This window comes from Diabrotica undecimpunctata, chromosome 8, assembly GCF_040954645.1.
Source record: "Diabrotica undecimpunctata isolate CICGRU chromosome 8, icDiaUnde3, whole genome shotgun sequence".
NCBI lineage: Eukaryota > Metazoa > Arthropoda > Insecta > Coleoptera > Chrysomelidae > Diabrotica > Diabrotica undecimpunctata.
The window spans coordinates 23434118-23455130 of NC_092810.1; the positions used below are offsets into that span (position 1 = coordinate 23434118).

The 21013-nt window shown below is 34.5% G+C and overlaps 2 protein-coding genes across 3 annotated transcripts in view; one reads left to right on the forward strand and one right to left on the reverse strand.

The window, feature by feature from the left end:
- LOC140447277 (SH2 domain-containing protein 4A-like) overlaps window positions 1–20563 on the forward strand; it is a 169591-nt gene extending 149028 nt beyond the window's left edge. For both annotated transcript variants that reach the window (XM_072539844.1, XM_072539845.1), the window contains exons 4-7: window positions 2095–2385; window positions 2448–2669; window positions 7221–7415; window positions 16661–20563. In XM_072539844.1, the coding sequence (XP_072395945.1) occupies window positions 2095–2385; window positions 2448–2669; window positions 7221–7415; window positions 16661–16770 (818 nt within the window). In that variant the 3' untranslated portion in view covers window positions 16771–20563. The remainder of the gene's footprint in view (window positions 1–2094; window positions 2386–2447; window positions 2670–7220; window positions 7416–16660) is intronic.
- Window positions 7603–11376, reverse strand: LOC140448327 (uncharacterized). The gene is made up of 2 exons (XM_072541414.1): window positions 10824–11376; window positions 7603–7913 (listed from the first exon to the last, which is right to left on the reverse strand). Exons 1-2 carry the CDS (start codon window positions 11228–11230, stop codon window positions 7727–7729), a joined length of 594 nt encoding a protein of 197 aa, XP_072397515.1. The 5' UTR covers window positions 11231–11376; the 3' UTR covers window positions 7603–7726.
- Window positions 20564–21013: the final 450 nt, after the last annotated feature.

The following is a 21013-nucleotide window of genomic DNA, read 5'->3' on the forward strand; positions in this document are numbered from 1 at the left end:
GCTGGGTCATTACATGCCCTATCCACCTCAGACGTCCTATCTTAATATGTTTGACGATATCAGGTTCCTGGTATATTCTATAAAGTTAGAACCTCTATCGTCTTCTCCACACTCCACTGTCATTCACTGCTCCATAGCCTTAGTACTTTTCTTTCGAAACATCCTAACATGATTTATTATTTTTTGTTACAGTCCAGGTCTCTGAACCATATGTTAGGACCTGGCGTATTATTGTTTTGTCGAGTTTTATTTTTGTATTTCTCGATATAATTGTGGATTTAAGGAGAAAATTGAGCCCAAAATAACATCTGTTGGCCGTGCAAATTGTGCGAATAATCTCTACGGTAGTATTATTTTCAGTGTTAAGGAGCGCTCCCAGGTATACAAATTCGTTTACTGATTCGATGACGTCATTTTCTAAGTGGTCGTAGGATTTGTGGTTACGTGCTTATTTTCATATACTTCGTTTTGTTGGTGTTTATTATTCAACCCATTTTTGTAGCTGATTCTTTTAATGCTACATACGACTCTCGTACAGCGTTTTCCGTTCTCCCAACAATATTGATATCATCAGCATAAACCAGGATTTGCACTGATTTAATATATATTGAACCAGTGGTTGTGATTTGTTGTGATTTGACTTTACATTCAACTTTCTTGATAATAGGTCACCATTCTGACTTCTGCATTGTCTTGTGGTTGCCTTGAATTCTTTTCTGTTGATGTTAACTTTCTTATAGAATGCTCTGAATTCTTTCTCTCTGTTGAGGTTTTCTATATATTTAAGTTCCTTATTTAAGTGGTTTTGTTTTTTTTTGTTTTGTGTATCCTATTTTCTTCTCTTCTCTATATACACATCGGTTTAGAACGTCTTTCGACGTTGTCCGATACCTAAACACCATCTCTTCCTATCTTCGCAGTCGTTTGTTGTTAAATTTCTTTCGCTCATGGACTTGTTTACGCCGTGTTGCCATTCTAATCTGGGTCTTCCTCTTTTCCGTCGACCTATCGGTTGCCATTCTATTACTTTTTTGGGGAGTCTTGATGCTGGCATCCGTTGAACATGCCCATACCACCTTAATTGTTTCTTCTCTATATCTTGAGTTATATTTCCTTCTATTCCCATACGTTGTTTTATTACATCATTTCTGATTCGGTCTCGTCTGGAAATACCTAAAGATCTTCTCATTGCATCCATCTCTACTGCTTCTATTCGCTTTTTGTTCTTTTCACTATTTCTCCATGTTTCAGCGCCATAAAGAAGAGTAGTTTTAATCATGGTCCCATATATATTAAACTTCCTTCCTTTCGTTATCTCTTTACTCCACAGTATACCATTGAGACATCCTAAGATTTTCTTTGCTTGAGTGATTCGTTTTTCTATTTCCCGTGTATCAGTTCCTGTATTGTCAAAGGCAACACCCAAGTAGTCATAGCTCTGACAGCAGGAAATATGTTGTCCGTTTTCGAGGTCTATGTTATCTGACTCGTTTCCAATACAAAGATATTTGGTTTTTGTTGTATTGACATTCATTCCCCAGTCGTTATATTCTTCTATCAGTTTTCTTAGCATGTACTGCATGTCTTCCCTGTCGGTCGCTAGCACTACCTGGTCATCAGCAAACTGGAGTGTATATATACATTCATTGCTAAGCTCTATACCCATCCTATGTACCTTTCTTTTCCATCTTTCCAATGCCGCTGCAACATATATCTTGAATAAGGTTGGTGAGATACAGCATCCCTGTCGCAAGCCTTTTGTAACCAGGAATTCTTCCGTTAGATATTTTCCTGTTTTTATCTGTGCCTTTGAGTCTCTATATAGTTCTTGTACAGCATTTATCAATGTGTGGTTGATGTTAGATCTTTTCAACGTTGTCCACAGTTTTGTGGTTTTTGTTTTCTTCTCTTCTCTTTGTCTGGTAATTCTCTACAGTTGTTCTAGTTCGTCGGGTAAGCATCTTTCCGTAGGCTTAATTTTTTTCTTTTTTTGCATTCTTGTATTCATCGTCAAACCAATGATTTTGGTCATCGTCAATTTTAATTTCACCTTGGTTATATATTTACTCGATAACTATCATGATTTGTTTATAGAAGATGACATGGATATATACTGCTCCGTAGAAGAGATACAGGCCAAAATACACTCTAAGCCACAAAAAAACATCAACAACTACACGATGAATGTCATGAACAAAAAATTTAATGAAACTCCCGAATTCATTAACACTCAGAAAGTTGCCCAGAAGGTGGCTTTATGGGAGCAAAAACTTCTGACTGACAAAACAACTGAAATCCTCCAAAAAATACAGAAGAAACATCAACAGGTTGCTAAAGAGGCAGAAGAAGAGGAAAGGGGGAAAGAACAGGTTTGGCAGGAACAAGGTAGGTCTGAAATACAATTATATATTATTAATATTTATTTTAATCTATTTTGTGGTATTTAGAGAGAAAAGCAAAACAAGCTGAGCAACAAATAAGGGAAATAGCAAGAAGGGCGAGGGAAGAGCACAAATTGAACACAACTTTTCTAATTGACACTAACTACAGTACCAATAACTCTGAAGTGCCTCCTGGAAGACAAGCCGTGATTGATTGGTACAAAAGTAAGGAAAAGGAACGATTAGCAGGGTTAGATTCTTCTAATAACGTTTTGCCATGGTTTCACGGTAAGTATATTTTTTTAAATTGTATTAGGATTTTTAGATATCATCCGTTACATCAGTTCTGAGTTCTTTGTTACATTTTTTTAGATATAATTAATTATAATATATTAACGTAAAGTGGAGGAATGGTTCGCGTAGGGTAATTGTGCGCCACATTGTATTTCAAATTCCTTGGAAGATTTTACGAACTCAATCAATCAATCAGTTTATAACGTTCTACGCCGTCTTCTAATTTCCAGTCTCCATTTATTTCGGTCGTTCAAAAGGTTTTTTTCAACTCCACTCTCCCTTAAGTCTATATCGATTCCTTCTCTCCAACTTAATCACGGTCTACCTTGCTTTCTTCTTCCATGCGCTGTCCAGTTCAATACTTTATTTGGTATTCTGTGTTCATCCATTCTTTGGACGTGTTCATACCATCTTAGTTGATTTATTCTGATGTCCTCTGTTATATTGTGATTAACACCCGTAATTTCTCGTATTCTTTCATTTCTAACTCTGTCTAATCTTAATTTTCCAGCCCTTCTCCAGAAGGCCATTTCTATTTCTTCTAATGCTTGTAAGTTTTTTCCTTTCAGTGGCCATAACTCACTTCCATATGTAACGATGCTTTATAATGCTGTTATAGATTTTGTGTTTGTTTTCTTTGGAGATTGTTTTGTCCCACAGTACACTGTTTAATTTCCTAATGGCTTGTCTTCATTAATTATTTTTATGTTTAATTTCTTGGTCTAATTTGCCATCGTTGGTTATTTGCATGCCTAAATATTAGTATATTTGACAGTGATTTGTTTCTCACTGTATTTCTTCCAAGATTAGATTTTGTTGAATTCCCCCAATACACATGTATTCAGTTTTCTTTATATTTACTTCTAGCTCCCATAGTTGGTATTCTTCGATAAGTTTACGGGTCATATATTCGAGGTCATCATAGTCTTGGGCCATCACTATCTGGTCGTCTGCAAAACTCAATGTGTAGAATATTGCGTCGTTTAGAAGAATTTCCATGTTTCTGCATTTTTCTTTCCACGTCTTCATCGCTTGCTCCGAGTGATATTAAACAAAGTAGGAGACACGCAGCATCCTTGTTTGAGTCCTTTACTGATAGTGGAACTATTGGATACCTCCTGACCTTTCTTTATTTTACATATGTTGTTCTTGTAGAGGTCTTGAACAGCCTTGATTAAGGTTACACTAATATTTTTCTCGAGAGCTTCCCAGAGTTTTTGTTGTGGCACAATATCATAAGCTTTTTTAAGGTCCAGGTATAGGAGATATATTGGTTGATTTCGTGCTACTTTTTTTCGATTAGCTGGGTAACAGTAAACATATGGTCAATAGTTGATCTACCTGCTCTAAAGCCGGCCTGTTCTTCGGCCTCCATATCACAGAATTCATCTTCCATTTTCTTTTTAATGAGTTTCCCGTAAACTCTAGAAATGGTGCTAAGGGCTGCGATTCCTCGATAATAGTCACATACATCTTTACTTCCCTTCTTATGTATTGTCGTGATAAACGATGTCCTCCACTCCTCCGGTATACTCTCTTCGTTAATACATTTTTGGTAAAGGCTGGCTAGCTAGATAAAGGTACAAGCAGATTATATAAGCAGCTAGCCAGCCTTTACGAACTCAACCAGTCGTAAACCTTTCGGTCGATGTCGTGAATTGGTTGACGCCATTATCTTTAATTGGCCGTTGCACGTAGACTAAGAGGACGTATACAAACTTGGAGGAAGCCCAGGAAAAAAGGCTATTAAGGGACGAGAATCTCAAGAGAAAGGAGGAACAGAAAGCAGCAAGAAAGACAACTGTTCGAAGATGTTTTGATAAAGAATCGCCAGATAGTTAGCCAGACAGAAAAAAACTTAAAGACAAACAAAAAAAGAAAAGAGTGAAGAAAGAGCTAACACCTGACTCATCTGATGTAACAGAAGGCGATATGTCAGATATTATCGATGAATACGAATTAGGTGATGTGAATTAAGCTTCATTCCATCACCGTTAGAAAAACCAGCTGCACCTAATGAGACTTGTTGTGTTTGTGGGGAAAGAGGAGAAAACAAAGAATTATGGTATAGATGTGCTTTATGTGCAGAATTGTGTGGAACCACGCAGAATGTACAGGTGTGAATGCCCAGAAAATTATCAATGCGACTTTTGTTTACGTTAAAAATATTACATTAAGGTATACCGTACAATTACTAACATAAAGAATGGTATCATCGATACAGCAACACAAAGTGGAACTGTCACCTATTATAAAAAGCAAGCATGGATGACAGATGAAATAATCGAAATGATGGACGAAAGAAGACAGCTTATAAATAGAAATAACTCAGAGTATAAACGAAAGCATAATCTGATTCGAAGAAAAATCAGGGAAGCCAAAGAGTTATGGATGCAAGCAAAATGTGAGGAACTAGAAGAATTGCAACGAAAACATGACGAATTTAACACACATAAGAAAATAAAAGAAGTTACAGTACACAAAAGAAATACACCCATAACATTAACGAATATTGAAGGTCATGCACTATCCCTAGAAAACGAAGTAATGGAGGAATGGGAAAACTACATTAAAGCATTATTTAAGGATGATCGAGGATCACTACCTAACTTAAGTGCAAATACAGGACCATCAATCTTAAAAGCTGAAGTGGAAAAAGCCATACACCAAGCCAAAAACAACAAAGCCAGTGGACCAGATCAAATATACAGCGAATGGCTAAAATTACTCTCAAATGACAATATAAAAGAACTCACTGTACTTTTCAATCAAATATATGATACCAGTGAAATTCCATCGGACTGGTTAAAATCGATCTTTATTCCTCTTCCTAAGAAACCAAACGTTAAGAAATGTAGCGACTGTAGACTCATTAGTTTAATGAGCCATGCCGTTAAAATACTGTTGCATATTCTCCTAAATCGAATTAACAACAAGTGCGAAGAAATAATTAGTCAAGAGCAGTTCGGGTTCCGGAGATGCCTTGGAACTAGAGAAGCACTATTTTCTATGCAAATACTCCTTCAACGATGTTGGGAGGTAAGAAAACCCGTATATATGTGCTTCATTGATTTTGAAAAGGCATTTGATCGCGTTCAGCATACCAGACTAATTACCGCCTTGCAGAGCATCGAACTAGATGAGAAAGACATCAAACTTATTGCCAAACTTTACTGGAACCAAACAGCCATTATTAATACCAACAACAGAGAATCAAAGCCAATCAGTATTGAACGAGGCGTAAGACAAGGCTGTATACTATCTCCCGCCCTCTTTAACGTGTATTCTGAGAATCTATTTAGGGAAGCTTTAAAAGATCAAAAAGGAATTATCATAGGAGGAGAAATAATTAACAATATACGGTAGCCGACGATACTGTGATTCTAGCTGAAAACATCGACGATCTGCAGGAGCTAATCAATAGAGTTGACATGGAATGCACAAATTGGGGACTGTCGATAAATATCGATAAAACTAAATACATGGTGACCAGTAAAGTGGATATCGGCGCAACCCAACTGATATTAAACCAACAACCGCTGCAGAGAGTTCAGAGATTCAAATACCTTGGATGTTGGATTACCCAAAATCTAGATCCATCCTTCGAAATTCGATGTAGAATTGAACAGGCAAGAAACTCATTTCAAAAATTCAAGCCTCTATTATCCAATAACTCATTAAATTTGGAAATCCGTGAAAAGTTTACAAGATGTTACGTGTGGTCTGTACTTTTGTATGGATGTGAAACTTGGACTTTAAACGCCGATATCATGAATAAAATCGAGGCGTTTGAGATGTGGTTGTATCGAAGGATACTAAAAATTCCATGGACTAGCAGAACCAGAAACAAAGAAGTTCTTCGAAGAATAAGACATCAACGAACTTTATTAAATATTATTAAGAGGCGTAAACTAGAATATCTTGGACATATAATCAGAGGACCAAGATATGAGTTCCTTCGGCTAATTCTCAACGGTAAAATCGAAGGAAAGAAATGGATAGGACGGAAGAAACTCTCTTGGTTGAGGAATTTGCGGCAGTGGACAGGTTTGACAGCGGACCAATTGCTACACGTAGCGCAAGACCGAGATCAGTATAAAAATATTATAAGCATGGTAGTCGCCGACGTTCCGTAGGGATATGGCACTCTAAGAAGAAGAAGTACAATTACTATTTCTTCTTAATCTTATACTTTTGGCATAAGCGGTTTTATTACATTGATTTTAAATTAATGTTGTTTTTTCTAACATTAATTTAGTGCACACCATTTTCCAATCCGTGCGCATGATTACCCTCATTTTTTTATTTTTTTAATATTATGCTTTTGCACTTCGTATTTCTCTAAAACTTATTTTAAATAATTAAAGTAGAATAATTAGAGCTTGATATAACGTACTAGTTGTTATCGTGGATGTAAATAATTTACATCAGAAGTGATTTCTGCGTAAGTGCTAACCATTCCCCCTCTTTTCCTTATGATATATCAATTGTTATCATAATTTTTGTAACTTGGTCTGAGTAGAACTTGTAAATTGTTTGTTTTAGGTCTCATCACGAGGCAAGAAGCTGAATCACTCTTATTGGACCAACGGTGTGGTACTTTCTTGGTAAGACTAACCGAAAGGGTCTGGGGCTATGCCATATCCTACAGAGCGCAAGAAAAATGCAAGCATTATTTAGCGAACGCAGTGCCAAAATACAGTTTTGTAGGAAATAATCAAAAAGAACACGAAACGTTAGGTAAGATAGCTTGTTTATGAATATTTTGTTCCTGGCATGAGTTTGATTATTACGGACATAGAGTTAAATATACTTAAATGAATACCTATCGTTCTGTTATATGCGTTCGTTGTATCAATGATCAATTTCACCTATTAATCTAATCATGAAACTTAGTGCTAGTTTTTATAAAATAAAAAATGAATCATTGTACATTTAAATTTTTATTCCACAATAGAATGCATAAAATACATTTACAAAGTTTTTTAACACATTCACTTTAGCGTGACAAGAATTTCACCATATACATTTGCTTTATTATTTTTCTTTTTTCATCCCCTTCGCCTGCTTCTTCTTCTTCTGCTCTTTCCCTTTCCTCCCTTTTTACGTTTACCTGCTTTGCTCATCATCTGACATGCCTCTGTATAATAGCGTCGTTTTTCGTCTTTCGACATTTGGCACCAATGTTTAGCGCCTTCAACTGCAATTTTTGTAATATGCCATCCACAGTGTCTCTTCCTAAAAACATAATTACATACCAAATTCAATAAATGCTGTCTCGAAAGCTACTCGTATAGAAAACGAAAAATGAATTTGATAACCTGCATTGATTATCGAAGAAGAAGATGGCGCTAAAAGTTGAAAAGAAGGTAATAAACCTGACACGATACATAATGTGCGAAAGAAGGAACTAAAGACGAAGAACCAAGCCGAAAAGAGATAGTGGATGGAATCATGTGACATACTATTATGAAGCAGTTCAAGGCGATTCTCTATATGAGATGACAGTAGACAGGAAGCTTGAGATTACCTGAGAGGTAAACTTGACACGATATAGAATGTGATACAAAATAGTCATGAAGAATTTCAAAGCGTAATCTCTATATGAGATGAAATTTGACAGAAACCGAGAAGAGATAGTGGGTGGAACCGCGCGATAATCCAGATGAGCTTGTGTGAGATCAGCGATATAAAATCGTTATGAAGTAATTCAAGGCATACCCTCTGTATGAGATGACATTGGACAGGAAGCTTGAGGTTACCCGAGAGGTAAACTTGACACGATATAGAATGTGATACAAAATAGTCATGAAGAATTTCAAAGCGTAATCTCTATATGAGATGAAATTTGACAGAAACCTTAAGTTTACCCGAGGGGTAAATTCTTGTGACAAGCTAGATGAGTACGTGTGGGATTGAAGATATAAAACCGTCATGAAGCAGTTCAAAGCGTACCCTCTGTATAAGATGACATTTGACAGAAAGTTTGAGGTTAACCGATAGATAAACTTGACACCATGTAGAATGCGCGAAAGAAGCAACTTATAGGAAGATTCAAGCCGACAAGAGGTAGTGGATGGAACCTTGTGACAAGCTCGATGAGTACGTGTGGTATCAAGGATACCAAATAAATTGTCATGAAGAAGTTCAAAGCGTAACCTTTGTATTAGATGACATTGGACATGAAGTTTGAGGTTACCCAAAAGGTAAACTTGACACGATATGGCATCAGGGCGAATATACGGGGAGGGAAAATAGGGATTTCCTAACTCCCCTCCTAACAAGGTCCAAAATTAAACTTTTTTATTGGTTGGTGTTTAATTAAAAGCCACCCCCCCCCCCCCCCAAGGCAAATGTGTCTAGACCTGTTACTATATAGAATGCGCGAAAGAAGCAACTAAATAGGATGATCCAAGCAGAGAAAACGAGAAGAGATAGCTAGATGAGCACGTGTGAGATCAGGGATACAAAATCGTCATGAAGCAGTTCAAAGCGTAACCTTTGTATGAGTTGACATTGGATAGGAAGTTTGAGGTTACCAGTGAGGTAAACTTGACACGATATACAATACGCTAAAGAAGTAACTAAATACGTGAGCACGTGTAGGATCAAGGATACAAAATCATCATGAATCAGTTCAAAGAGTACTCTTTGTATGAGATAACGTTGGACAGGAAGCTAAAGGTTATCCGAGAGGTAAACTTGACACGATATGCAATGCGCTAAAGTAGCAGCTAAATAGATGGGCACGTGTGGGTTCAGGCATACAAAATCATCATGAAGCAATTCAAGGAGGACCCTCTGTATGAGATGTCATTAGACACGAGGTTACCAGAGAGCTGTGTCCGCCCGGCGCGACTGACATGGAATGAAATGAGATGCTGAAACTGAGCGAGTTGTAACTTTTATCACCGACGAGATCAATGAAGCGGTGAGTACCCTTAAGGCACGAATAGTCCCGAATTCGATTGGATACCTCTAGAAGTAGAGAATTTCTGGCAAATTGGAAGGTCTCGAGGCTTGTGATACCCAAAAAGAGAAAGACAAGTATCGACCTGTTTGCTGCATGAGTAAACTACGAGAGAATGCTAAGAGAACGAATCGACACAGTCGTCGAAAAGTCAGAGGGTATCACCCATGGTTTATGATTTCAAGAGAAAGGAAAGAAATAATAGGAGCAAGTTATATGTGGAGACGAAAATAATATAGGAGTGGCACAAGGTGACCAGAAGTGGGCGATCCTACGGTTGTTTAAACGTACGGAATGCTTTCGATACCTTTAAAATGGAAAGAAGTAAAGAGGGAAGCACGAGGGAGAATGTGCTGATAAATGTGATCTAGGATTATTCGACGAAGAGAAAAAAAAATGGTACAAAAAGTAGTATTGCTCGATGTGACGGCTGAAGTGCCGTCCCAAGCTATAGAACTTAGCATATGAAGAATTTATGAGCCAATTCGGAAAATTGCGGATGACCTGGTCATGCTGATCGTGGTGCAACACAGGTAAGTCGAGAAATGGATGAGAATGCATGGCGTAGAGTGCCTAGACCGAATAGATAGGATGGATACGGATAAGACTGAAACCATAGTCTTGAAGAGACCACAGAAAGTCGCCCCGAAAAATATTGGAATGTCGGAAAGAGTATTCCAAATAGTTACGCAGAGGTAAGTAACACAGGTACCACATGTCTGGAGTTCTGAGATATCGATAATAATAAGTTTAATGATGACATAAAGGATCAAATTTGAGATTCGAGCGAAAACTTAATGAGGTTTGGTTCATGATTCTCATGAACTATAGGTATATTTCTGGCGTAAAATAATGTCATATTCGGACAATTATTAGTTTCAGAAATTTCGGAATATCGTGTGAGAGAATTTATAAGAAAATGTCTAACTACATGCCAAATTTTAATTGCTTTTCCAACATCGCCTTTAGTAACTATTATGGCATATATTTTGTGCTGTTTTCGTAATTTTTCATCGACCCCCGAATCATTTTGAATAAACTGGTACTGGCTCATGACTGAATATGATTTTTACCCTTACTACCAAAGTAATAATGATCAAAAACACACAAACAAAAAGAATGCATTAATCAACAATCATAGGTAGTCAGTTAGATATAAAAGATCTATGCATACTTACCTAAATTCCCGTAAGAAATTGAAGAATGGGTTAACTGTCATAGGTCCCGGATTGTGGCATTTTTGGCCTCTTCCTCCACTTTTATCTCTTCGCTTTGACGATCTCTTGCGTTGTGATTGTCTTCTTTTACTTCTTATATGTGATTTTGGACACGGACACCTACTTACACTTTTACTTCTCCTTTTACTGCTACTTCTTCTACTTTTACTAATTCTTCTACTACTTCTTCTGCTACTTCTCCTTCCTGATCTTCTAGATCTTCCTCTTCCCCCTCTACTGCTCCCTCTTCTCCTAGATTTAGATCTACCTCGTTGTTTCTTTGCTTCTTGTTTTCTTTTTGACGGGCAGTATTCTGGTGGAGTTAAACGGTTAGGGCATCCTTTTCTCGACGATTTTTCAGACGCCATTTTACTAAATTACATAAAATCTTGACCATTAATTTTGTTATAACACAAATATTAACAAAAATGTAAATTTTACCACATTTAAAATGACTCAACTCAATTGTGACATATTATATTCAAAGATCAAATTTGACGGCGAAAATACATACTGGGATGAAAACAGAACTTCAAAATCAATAGAGAATGTTATTTAAAAGCAAACAAAAAAATAATAATTAACGTATGTTGCAGTTTTTATGAAATGGACAGAAAATTAGTTTTTCTACTACTTATTTCAATGTTAAACAACTACTAGAGAAATTAGTAATATTGATATCATAAAATGAAATAGATTTTAATCTCGATATTGAAAGAAAACTAAATATTAGATCAAATAAAAATAAAAATAAAACATCCAAATTCTCTTAAAGATGACTATTGTCTCGCAATAAGTTAATACATATAACAAGCACGAACTAATTTATTCTACATGTGAATAACAATTTAAAATCGTACAAAATATAATGGAAAGAAAATAATCGTTAACTTATTTTTTTTATTTAGAAAGTACAGCCTCATTCTTCATAATGGTTATTAGCGGCGGCTACAAAATTACAAAATTAAATTTAATAAAATTTTCCTATAGATTTAAAAAAATTTACCATATTATTCGCTGGAAAATTAGTGGCCGATAAACTAGTTATGTTAAATCCGACACAAAAATTGTCAAAACTGGGACATACAATAAAAAATGGATAACGGTAACTTGTACATTACATGTTTCACATATAGATGGATCACTTTTAGATTATAAATATGATTGAGTAAAGTCTCGTGTGTAAAATTCGTAGTCTTGGTATCACCAATTGTTTTCTTCTATTTCTAGTTGAGGGTTCCTAAGCGGTAATGTCATTTTTAATTTTCTTCAGTGATGTTTGAGAAGATTGCCATTCGTTTTTCCACTTGCACAAAACTGGATTCTTAATAAAAGCTTTTATATCATTCGCAGTATTTCAATACTCGGCTTTTTCTATATCGGCACATTTAGCAATTTCACTCGCACACTGGTCCGTTCTTTCGTTGCCTGCAATGCCAATCTGGGATGGAATCCATATAAATCTAATACTTCTAGAATTTTCTTGAGCTTGTATGAGTTCTAGTTTTATCAGTTTCTCAAGGAGACCTTTGGGATAGATCTGTTTAAAGGGTCGCTTTGCTCTTTCACACTTGGATGCATATATAAAGATTTTATAACAATCCTCGTAATGCTGGCTGAGAATTACATCTAGATTTACATATGACAAATATAGAATATGTTTGTCAAATTGGGTTAGGCCAGTATTTATATTTGTATTAATTATCCAAGGTAAAGGGCTTTTAATATTGATTTTTATATTGCCTGAGAGAAATCTCAGGTATCACCCTACTCGCTCATAGTAAGGCTTATGTTTGGTACTATTGGTAAAGAGATTTATATATTTATTAGTGAACGTATTATTAAAGAGGTTTGTTTACATTTGAAGCTATTGACGTTGCGTGTGATAGTGTTAAGGATATTAAAGAGAGAGTTTAAGTGCTGTGTTGTGTATACTGAGAGTATAGCTGTTTTAACAATATGGGGGAAGCAGAGGCGTAAGCAATTGATCCATAATCAATTTTTGATTTAATTACAGTTCTGTATATATTTGACAATGTTCTCATTAAGTTGAGTTTCTTATTTTAAGCCAATACGAATTGCCTAATGTGTTCTTTCCAAGTAAGTTGATTATCAAATCGCATACCAGGTTCACACATGATTTGAAGGATAGCGATCTGTTGAAAAACTTTAGATTGGAAGTTCTTTTTTGAGAACACCATACCTACGGTTTCTGTAACTGAGAATTGAAAACCAGTACCACGATACCACTTTTCGAGTTTTTGTAAAAACCTTGGAAAAATGTTGAAGTTAATTAATTAGTGAAGTTAGTTAATTAAATTAATATCTTTGCCTTTTACATAAACCACCAAGTCATCTGTCTTTAAAGGTTGTAAGTAAGGGTTTTTTGAGGTGTTTAATTATTTCATTAATGGCGATTAAGAAGAGTGTAGGCTAATACAGTAGACTCCCTCTATAACGAGAACTGAAATGACAGACTAATTACCTCGTTATAAGCCGATCTCGTTATATCAGACAATCATAATACTGTGCATACATATGAATCTGTAGTTTTCTAAACTATTAACTTCCTATAGTGAAGCCATTCGGAGCAATATAACATCTTATATAAATATTGTTTGGATGGCGTTTTTGAAAAAAAGTTATTTACTTTTATTGTCAATGAAATATATTAAAACATAAAAGAGTTGTTTACTTTTATTATCAATGATATACGTTAAAACAAAAAAGCTGTACTTATATTTTTTCCAACTACATAATGTATAAATCGTATTTTCAAGGATAACATAAACTATTGCTTCTGCAATTTTAAGAACTCTTGTCATTTTTAACTGCTTTAAATGGTCCAGTATCATTCTATCATATATTTTCTAAAGATGTGAAACAGTTGTATTTATTCATTGTAAAGAAGTTTATTATTGCAGGCTGCAGTGAAGTTTATTGAGGGGCTGTTTGAAAAGGTATTTATTTATAGCTACGACCGGACTAAAAACGTAAAAAACACGTTTTTGGATCTTATTTTCTCTCGTTATAACCAAATTTGCCTCGCTATAGACGGTTATAGTTCAATAGAAATTTCACGGGACATCTAATGTATCTCGTTATAAGCGAAACCTCGTAATAACCGTGTTCGTTATAGAGGGAGTATACTGTAATTGAGCCCTGGGGGATCCCATTTTGTTCCTCCTGTTTTTCGGAATAGTAGTTGTTAATTCTTATAGGAAACGATCTATTTTCTAGAAACTTCTTTATAAAATGAATGCAATTACTACGAATATTCCATGACTGTAACTTTTTTAAAATTTTGTATCTCCAACACATTTTAAATGCTTTTCTTAAGTGAAAAAATACTGCGATATAATGTTGTTTTGTTGCCAGAGATTCTTAAATACCACTCTCCAGATCTAATATGTTGTCTATCCTGGATCGGTTTTGTAGGAAACCATTTTGTTAGTTTATAAGTAAGTTCGAATTTTCTAGATACCAAGTTAGCCTTGAGTTGATAATTTTTTGTAGTAGCTTGCCCATTGCAAAAGTTAGGCTTATCAGTTTATAGGATTCGGGGTCTAGACGAGATTTTTGGCTTTTGAGAAATGAGAGAATGATAGATTTTAACCAAACAGATGGGTACTGGTGTCGTTGCCAGGTGAAGTTAAATAATTTAAGCATGTAATTTTTAGCAGACGAGGGTAGGTGTTTTAAGAAAACAGTTGGGATATCCTCAGGCCCAGGACTTGTTTCTTTTAAATAGTTAAGTGAGTTGTCTAGTTCTTGTAACGTGGGAGGAGCTTTTATTGGAATGTTGTAGTTTTCAAGACAGGCGTTAGACCTTTCTGCCTGTAGTTTATTTTATAGAAATACAGAAATACATTATTTTTTCATTTGAAACAAATTGGCGGGTCATTTTCTTCTAATTCATATAAAAACCTTCAAAATTGCGTTTTTCAAATGTTTCTATTCTTATTTGTTGCTTAGAAAGCTTGGAAAAGAAAATAAGTCAGAAATTTTGGTGTTTTATAAATAACTTTTTTAAAAATGAATTTGGGATCTTCGTGTTACATGGAATGTTGATACTTGTGCTTAAAATATAATCAAAATTGGTCAAATAGTTTATAAGTTAATGTGATTCAGTTGTAGTCAAAACCTACAACTGAATCACTTGTTCTTCCAGTCTTTAACGGGCATTAAAGCCACACCTGAAATTTTGACATTATTATTATAAGGCTAGGCAGAACCATGTTACAATCATCTCCTACCGACTCATTCAACTCATAAGTTGCAGCCCCTAGCTAAGTCTTTTTTGTCGCCTGCAAATACTTTTTATAGTCAGGAGATTAAGCAATGGTTGTTAATAAACCAATGCCCTCTAACAGCATTTGACGTAATGGAGCTGTTTGGCAAGACCTACATAAAGTTTCAAACGGCAGAAATAGCCATCATAATTCTACGATAGAGCGAATGTACGTTCTATAAAAAAGTAAGGAAGTCTGAACATCTGTTCCCCACCAAGTTTTAGTTGTCATTTTCAGAAAGTTTTGGCCTTTTTCACATCTATTTAACATATTTATATTCTATGTGAAATTTCCATGTGAGCTTGTGATCCAGTATAATGCCCAAATATTTAATAACCTTTTTAAAAGGAATTTCTTGCTGTTTTACTATAAATGTTTCGATATTGGGAATATTATGTCTACTGAAAATGGTCATTGCTGATTTTATGGCCGACAGTTGAAGGTGATTTTCTTCCAACCATATTTTTAAAACGTTGTAACTATCCATTAAAAATCCAAAAGCTTCATTTCTCTTCTTTGTTTCACAGTATATGCTGAAGTCATCTGCATATTGGATGATCTTAAAAGGATATTTTTCCAACTTTAATTTATGTAGGTCAGCTGTGTATAAATTGAAAAGAAAAGGACTTAAGATTTAAGTCACTTAAAAGTCAGATTTGTACACGCTTTGTTAATCAATTTAACAATGAAATAAATTTGTATATTTATTTAACTGTGAATTATGACACCAGTCATAATCTGTTAAATTTCTAGGGCGTACGAAATACGAGGAAAAAAATGGTCCGAATTTACAGCACTTTTTTTAAGTGCCTATTTTGTAAACTTTTGCAAAAATTAGCAGAGCCAAATATATATTTTTAGAATATTTCAAACTAAGAAAAGTTATTTCTAGATAATGTTAGTTTAGTTTTACCATTAAAAACAATCAGAATAACTTTTTAAACATTGCCCAGAGCAAAATTATTTTTTCATATTTAGAAAACTGAACTAAATTCACATCTTTTCAGTGCATTCGGCACATAAATTGTTGCAATGAAGTCCAAGCTTTTACACCCATATAGTCCAGAAAATAAGATATTCCCATGACTAAAAAAAAATATAAGAATTATTCAGTTTAATAAATGTTAATAACTACAACTACTGTAAAAATAAACCAACAAAACCGTAAACTAATTTTTCGAAAAATTAGTTTACGGATTCATTATCAGATGTCGCTATTTGCGTCCATACGAAGCCATTTTATAATTGCTTCTAATATGACAGGATAAATTATTTTCACGTTCAGAGCGGTTGTGAATATCCGCTCCGAAGATCCCTTTTAGGGCGAAATACGTATAAGCGGTTATACAGACGCACTATACGTGAAATCAAATCTTAACTGTCTTTTTCCTTTTTTTCCTTTTAATCCAACAAAGCTTATGTTTCATAGAACCAATTGTCTCGAGCAACAACAAACAACACTAAAACAGTTTTTATTTTATTTTTAATTGTATTTTTTGCTTTTAGATCAGATGATTTCATTCCATAAGACTTATCCCTTAACTGGAGGAGAGACTCTGCAATACGCCTGTCCAAGATCATCGAAGAACGCAATTGATGAACTGTTTAACGAATAAAAACCAACGTATACGTATTTTTAGAGAAACCCTGTGATTTTTGTTGGTATTTAAGTAGACATTTTTTAGTTATTTTGTAGTCATTACGATGTAATCAATTTGTAAACGTTTAGATCTCCACGAGTGGATTTAGGACGTAATGAAATTCATTTTTTGTATGAATTTTTAAGATGCAGTCAAAACTGTTATAAATTATAGTTAAGTTTTTCTTTTTATTCATTCGAACAGTAAATATGTATTTTTAATAAGATAACTTGCACTGGCCTTTATTTGCAGATTGAATATTGTTGTTTTTTATAGTTTATACGAAGAAGAATTTAATGTTAAATAACCAGCAGAACAAAGTGATGTTAAGTATCTTTCTTACTCTGCTGTTTCTTCTTTTTCTTGTGTCTTCGTTTATCCAGTTATTTACTTATTCTTTAATTTTATTTTCTTATACTTTATTCTTTTTCCTTTTTGGTGATTATTAAGAATAATTTTTACTCGAAGTCTTTCTTTCTTCCTTCTTACTCTTTATTTTTCTATACCTTACTACTTCTTTCTTTGACTTATTTTATACTATGGGACTTTGTAACTCTTCAGCATCACCAAATATTTAATTGCCTCGTAATTGCCTGATAATTAACTTGAGAACCAATACATTGGCGTGATGTTTTATCTACACCAATAGCACTTTTCTTTTAGCAATTATATCGAAGGTTCCGATAATTAATTTCATTTTATTCATTTTTTTACCTGTTTTTAAGTAATATTCATGCTTTTGGTTTAAGATTTATGAGATGGATGAATCTTTTGATATTTTTATTAAGTTTACACAGTTATGTGAGAACTAAAGTTGATCGCCGATTCTGAAGTGTACAGATCTGTAGTTTTCAATGATTTATTACCTTGTAACATTGTCAAAAATAGATGTTGTACATACTTACATTCTGAAAGTTACCTAAAGTTTCTTGACTTCTTGAAGTTTCTAAATTACAAAGTGACTGCATAGCTAGGATATAGTGACATTGCCTTTTATCTTAAACATAAAACCGCAGGAAGGAGTGGCTCGTCTATGAATCAGAATGGATGTACAGCTCAATCAATCAATCAGTTTATAACGTTCTACGCCGTCTTCTGATTTTTAGTATTCTGTGTTCATCCATTCTTTGGACGTGTCCATACGATCTTAGTTGATTTATTCTGATATCCTGTTATATTGTGCTTAACACCCATAATTTCTCGTATTCTTTTGTTTATAACTCTGTCTAATCTTGATTTTTCAGTCGCTCTTCTCCAGAAGTTCATTTCTATTGCTTCTAATGCTTTTAAGTTAAAAAAAAATGGTCCACGTAGGGGAGATGTATTGGTTGATTTCGTGCTGCTTTTTTTCGATTAGCTGTGTAACAGTAAACATATATGGTCAATAGTTTCTCTACCTGCTCTAAATCCGGACTGTTCTTCGACCTCCATATCACAGAATTCATCTTCCATTCTCTTTTTAATGAATTTCCCATAAATTCTCGAGATGGTGCTAAGGACTGTGATTCCTCGATAATAATCAGATACATCTTTACTGCTTTTCTTATGTATTGTCGTGATAAACGATGTCCTTCGCTCCTCCGGTATACTCTCTCCGTTAATACATTTTTGGTAAAGGATGGCTAGCTGCTTATATAATTTGCTTGTGTCGTACTTGAGTAGCTCAGGTGGGATATTGCCAGGGCCTGATGATTTTCTATTCTTTAATGTTTGGCATACTCGTGCTATTTCTTTGTCGTCAATCCTAACTGGGGAAGCCGTTGTATGTACTTGCACCTCTGATTGTGTGTAAGGTGTTTGCAAATATTTTGCCCTTTCTTACGCTAGTAGATTTACGAAGTATCATGTCGGTGACATGATATCTTTAGTCTTATTTTGTGGAAGAGATCGAAGTATTTTCCAGCTTTCGTTGCTTCTGCTACCCAGCAAGTAAGTGTTTATTCTGGAGCAGTTTCTCTCCCAGCTTTCGTTTTTCTTCTTAGTTATCGCACCTCGACGTTTCTTTGGGCTGTTCGATATTCGTTTTTACTTTGATTAGTATTTATATTTAAGTGTTTGTGGTATTTATCTGGTTTCATCTTTATTTTTCCTTCGATTTCCTCATCCCACAAATATAGCTTCCTTCGTTCGGTTTTTTCATATTTACCCAGGGCTTCTTCTGCTACACTTTTGAGACATTGTTTTATGTAATCTTAATGGTGTTCAAACACTATCAAAGATTTCTTGTAAGAGCTTTTCATCGAGTAGGTTTTTGTACAGTGCCTTTGTGCTTTCATGGTTGAGACTATCCAAATTGTATTTGGTTTCTATTGTTTTTCACTCTTATTCCTCGTTGTGTTCTTTTTTCTTGGCTAGTCGTATGGGCATTATTTTAGTCTTTACTAGGTAGTGGTCGCTTCCACATCTGCTTTCTCTAAACGCTCTTACGTCTTGTATATTGAGTTGCGTATTTTCTAGGGCCATCACATAGTCTATAATGGATGTACAGCTAACTCATATAATTCGCACATTCGCATTCTCTCGCAACATTTAAAAAACGTTAAATTGTCACATTTTATTTAAAACTCACAGTACGTTCGATGTATGTCGAAATAATCATAAGGGATAGATTTGTAAAAGTGGGAGATAAAACTTTCCTGAGTCAAAAACAGATACCGTTCGTATCTCCGGGTGAGAAAACCCTTATAGATTTGAAAAATCAGGAGAGAAGTGTTGACCAAATTGAAAGAGTTATATGGCGTCTACAAGATATTGAATGTGTTTCAAATAAAGAATCGCAAAAATTTGGTTTTCTTTTTTAAGTATTTTATTATAATAACTATATTTAAGAAATAGAGTACCTATAAGAAATAAAGGTTCTTCAGTTTTCTTGTCTAAGGTGTTTTTACCGTCTGACTAGTACTGTTATGTGCCCAGAATCAGACACTACGCATATGGTCAGTATCCTTCATAATCAGGACATAACCTAAAAATATATTAATATGAATAATGTCAAAAATCCGTAACAAATTCGCATTTTTAAAAGAGATAAGGTTATCACTTGAATTTTTTGTGTTAAACAATCTTCCACAAGTCGAACAATTAACCATATTTGTTTTTTTAGTTTAACAAAATAATTAAACCTTTACAAAACACTAAATGTAAACGTAAGTTCTAAATTCAACTAATATCACTGTAAAAACTATTTATTTAATATTTAAAATATAAAAACTGAACTGGTCGAACTTTCTATGATCGTATTATGAATTGAAACCGCATAGAGGGCGCTATTTTTTGGCAAAAAATATAGGCAAGAATTTGAGAATTACACTTGACTGCATATATAAGAAAATTTAAAAGATCTAAAAGTTAGCTTTATTTATGATTTTTATCATGGAATAATGGAGCTTGGGACTTCCTTTATCAACTTAAAACTTACAAATAAGCAAAACGATTGTTTTATGCTAAAGAAATTACAAAAAAGGAATCTATCCCGCGGGTTTAATGGAACACTTTTTAATAAATAAATTTTACGAAAAACGAGAAAAATATTGTTGATTGTTGAATTTGGATATTTAATATTAAGTTTTTTTATACAGTGCAATGATGACATATTTAGTTAGTTCATGTCATTTTGAAGTAGTATTTACTTTTTCAATCCTCTGTTTTCCCAGTGCATAGAGTCTAACCCAAAGTTATTCATGGCTAACCATCTTAATCAGCTCGATACGGTGACAACTGAAGTTTACTACTTCAGTACATAAAGAGAACACGTTGCCTGAAGAATGGTTATTTACCAACAGCAGTTACCAAGAACAATGCTTTTTCTGTGTTTTTCACAACCTGAAAAGTGTCTGTTGTGGTAATCACTAACCTGCAAAATTCCAAAACACAAGCATAAGATTCAGAGAGAGCTAAACATATCAGGTTGGGAACAATCTTTCTTATAACAAATCCAACCAAATAAAAAAAGGATACAACCTTTAATTTAGATTTCTCATCCCCTACCAACACAATTTTCGACACTCAGGAAGCAGATCTATCTCAGTTTCTATTTCAACAAATATTCTTTTCCTTCTCCACTCTATTTCAAATTTCTACATAACAACTTTGTTTAAAATGCTGTTGTATCCAGATTTAGCCATACGGTTCACACTCCCTCTAAGGGGAACATTCACTCATCCCAGATGGGTATCAAAAGAATTGAGCTCTGTTGGGACTGACTCTTTTCGTGTTATCG

Coding starts and splice junctions, on each gene's coding strand:
- LOC140448327 (XM_072541414.1), bottom strand. CDS start 11,230: ATGGCGTCTGAAAAATCGTCGAGAAAAGGATGCCCTAACCGTTTAACT. Junction 7,914..10,823: donor AATTTCTTACGGGAATTTAG/GTAAGTATGCAT, acceptor TTATGTTTTTAG/GAAGAGACACTGTGGATGGC.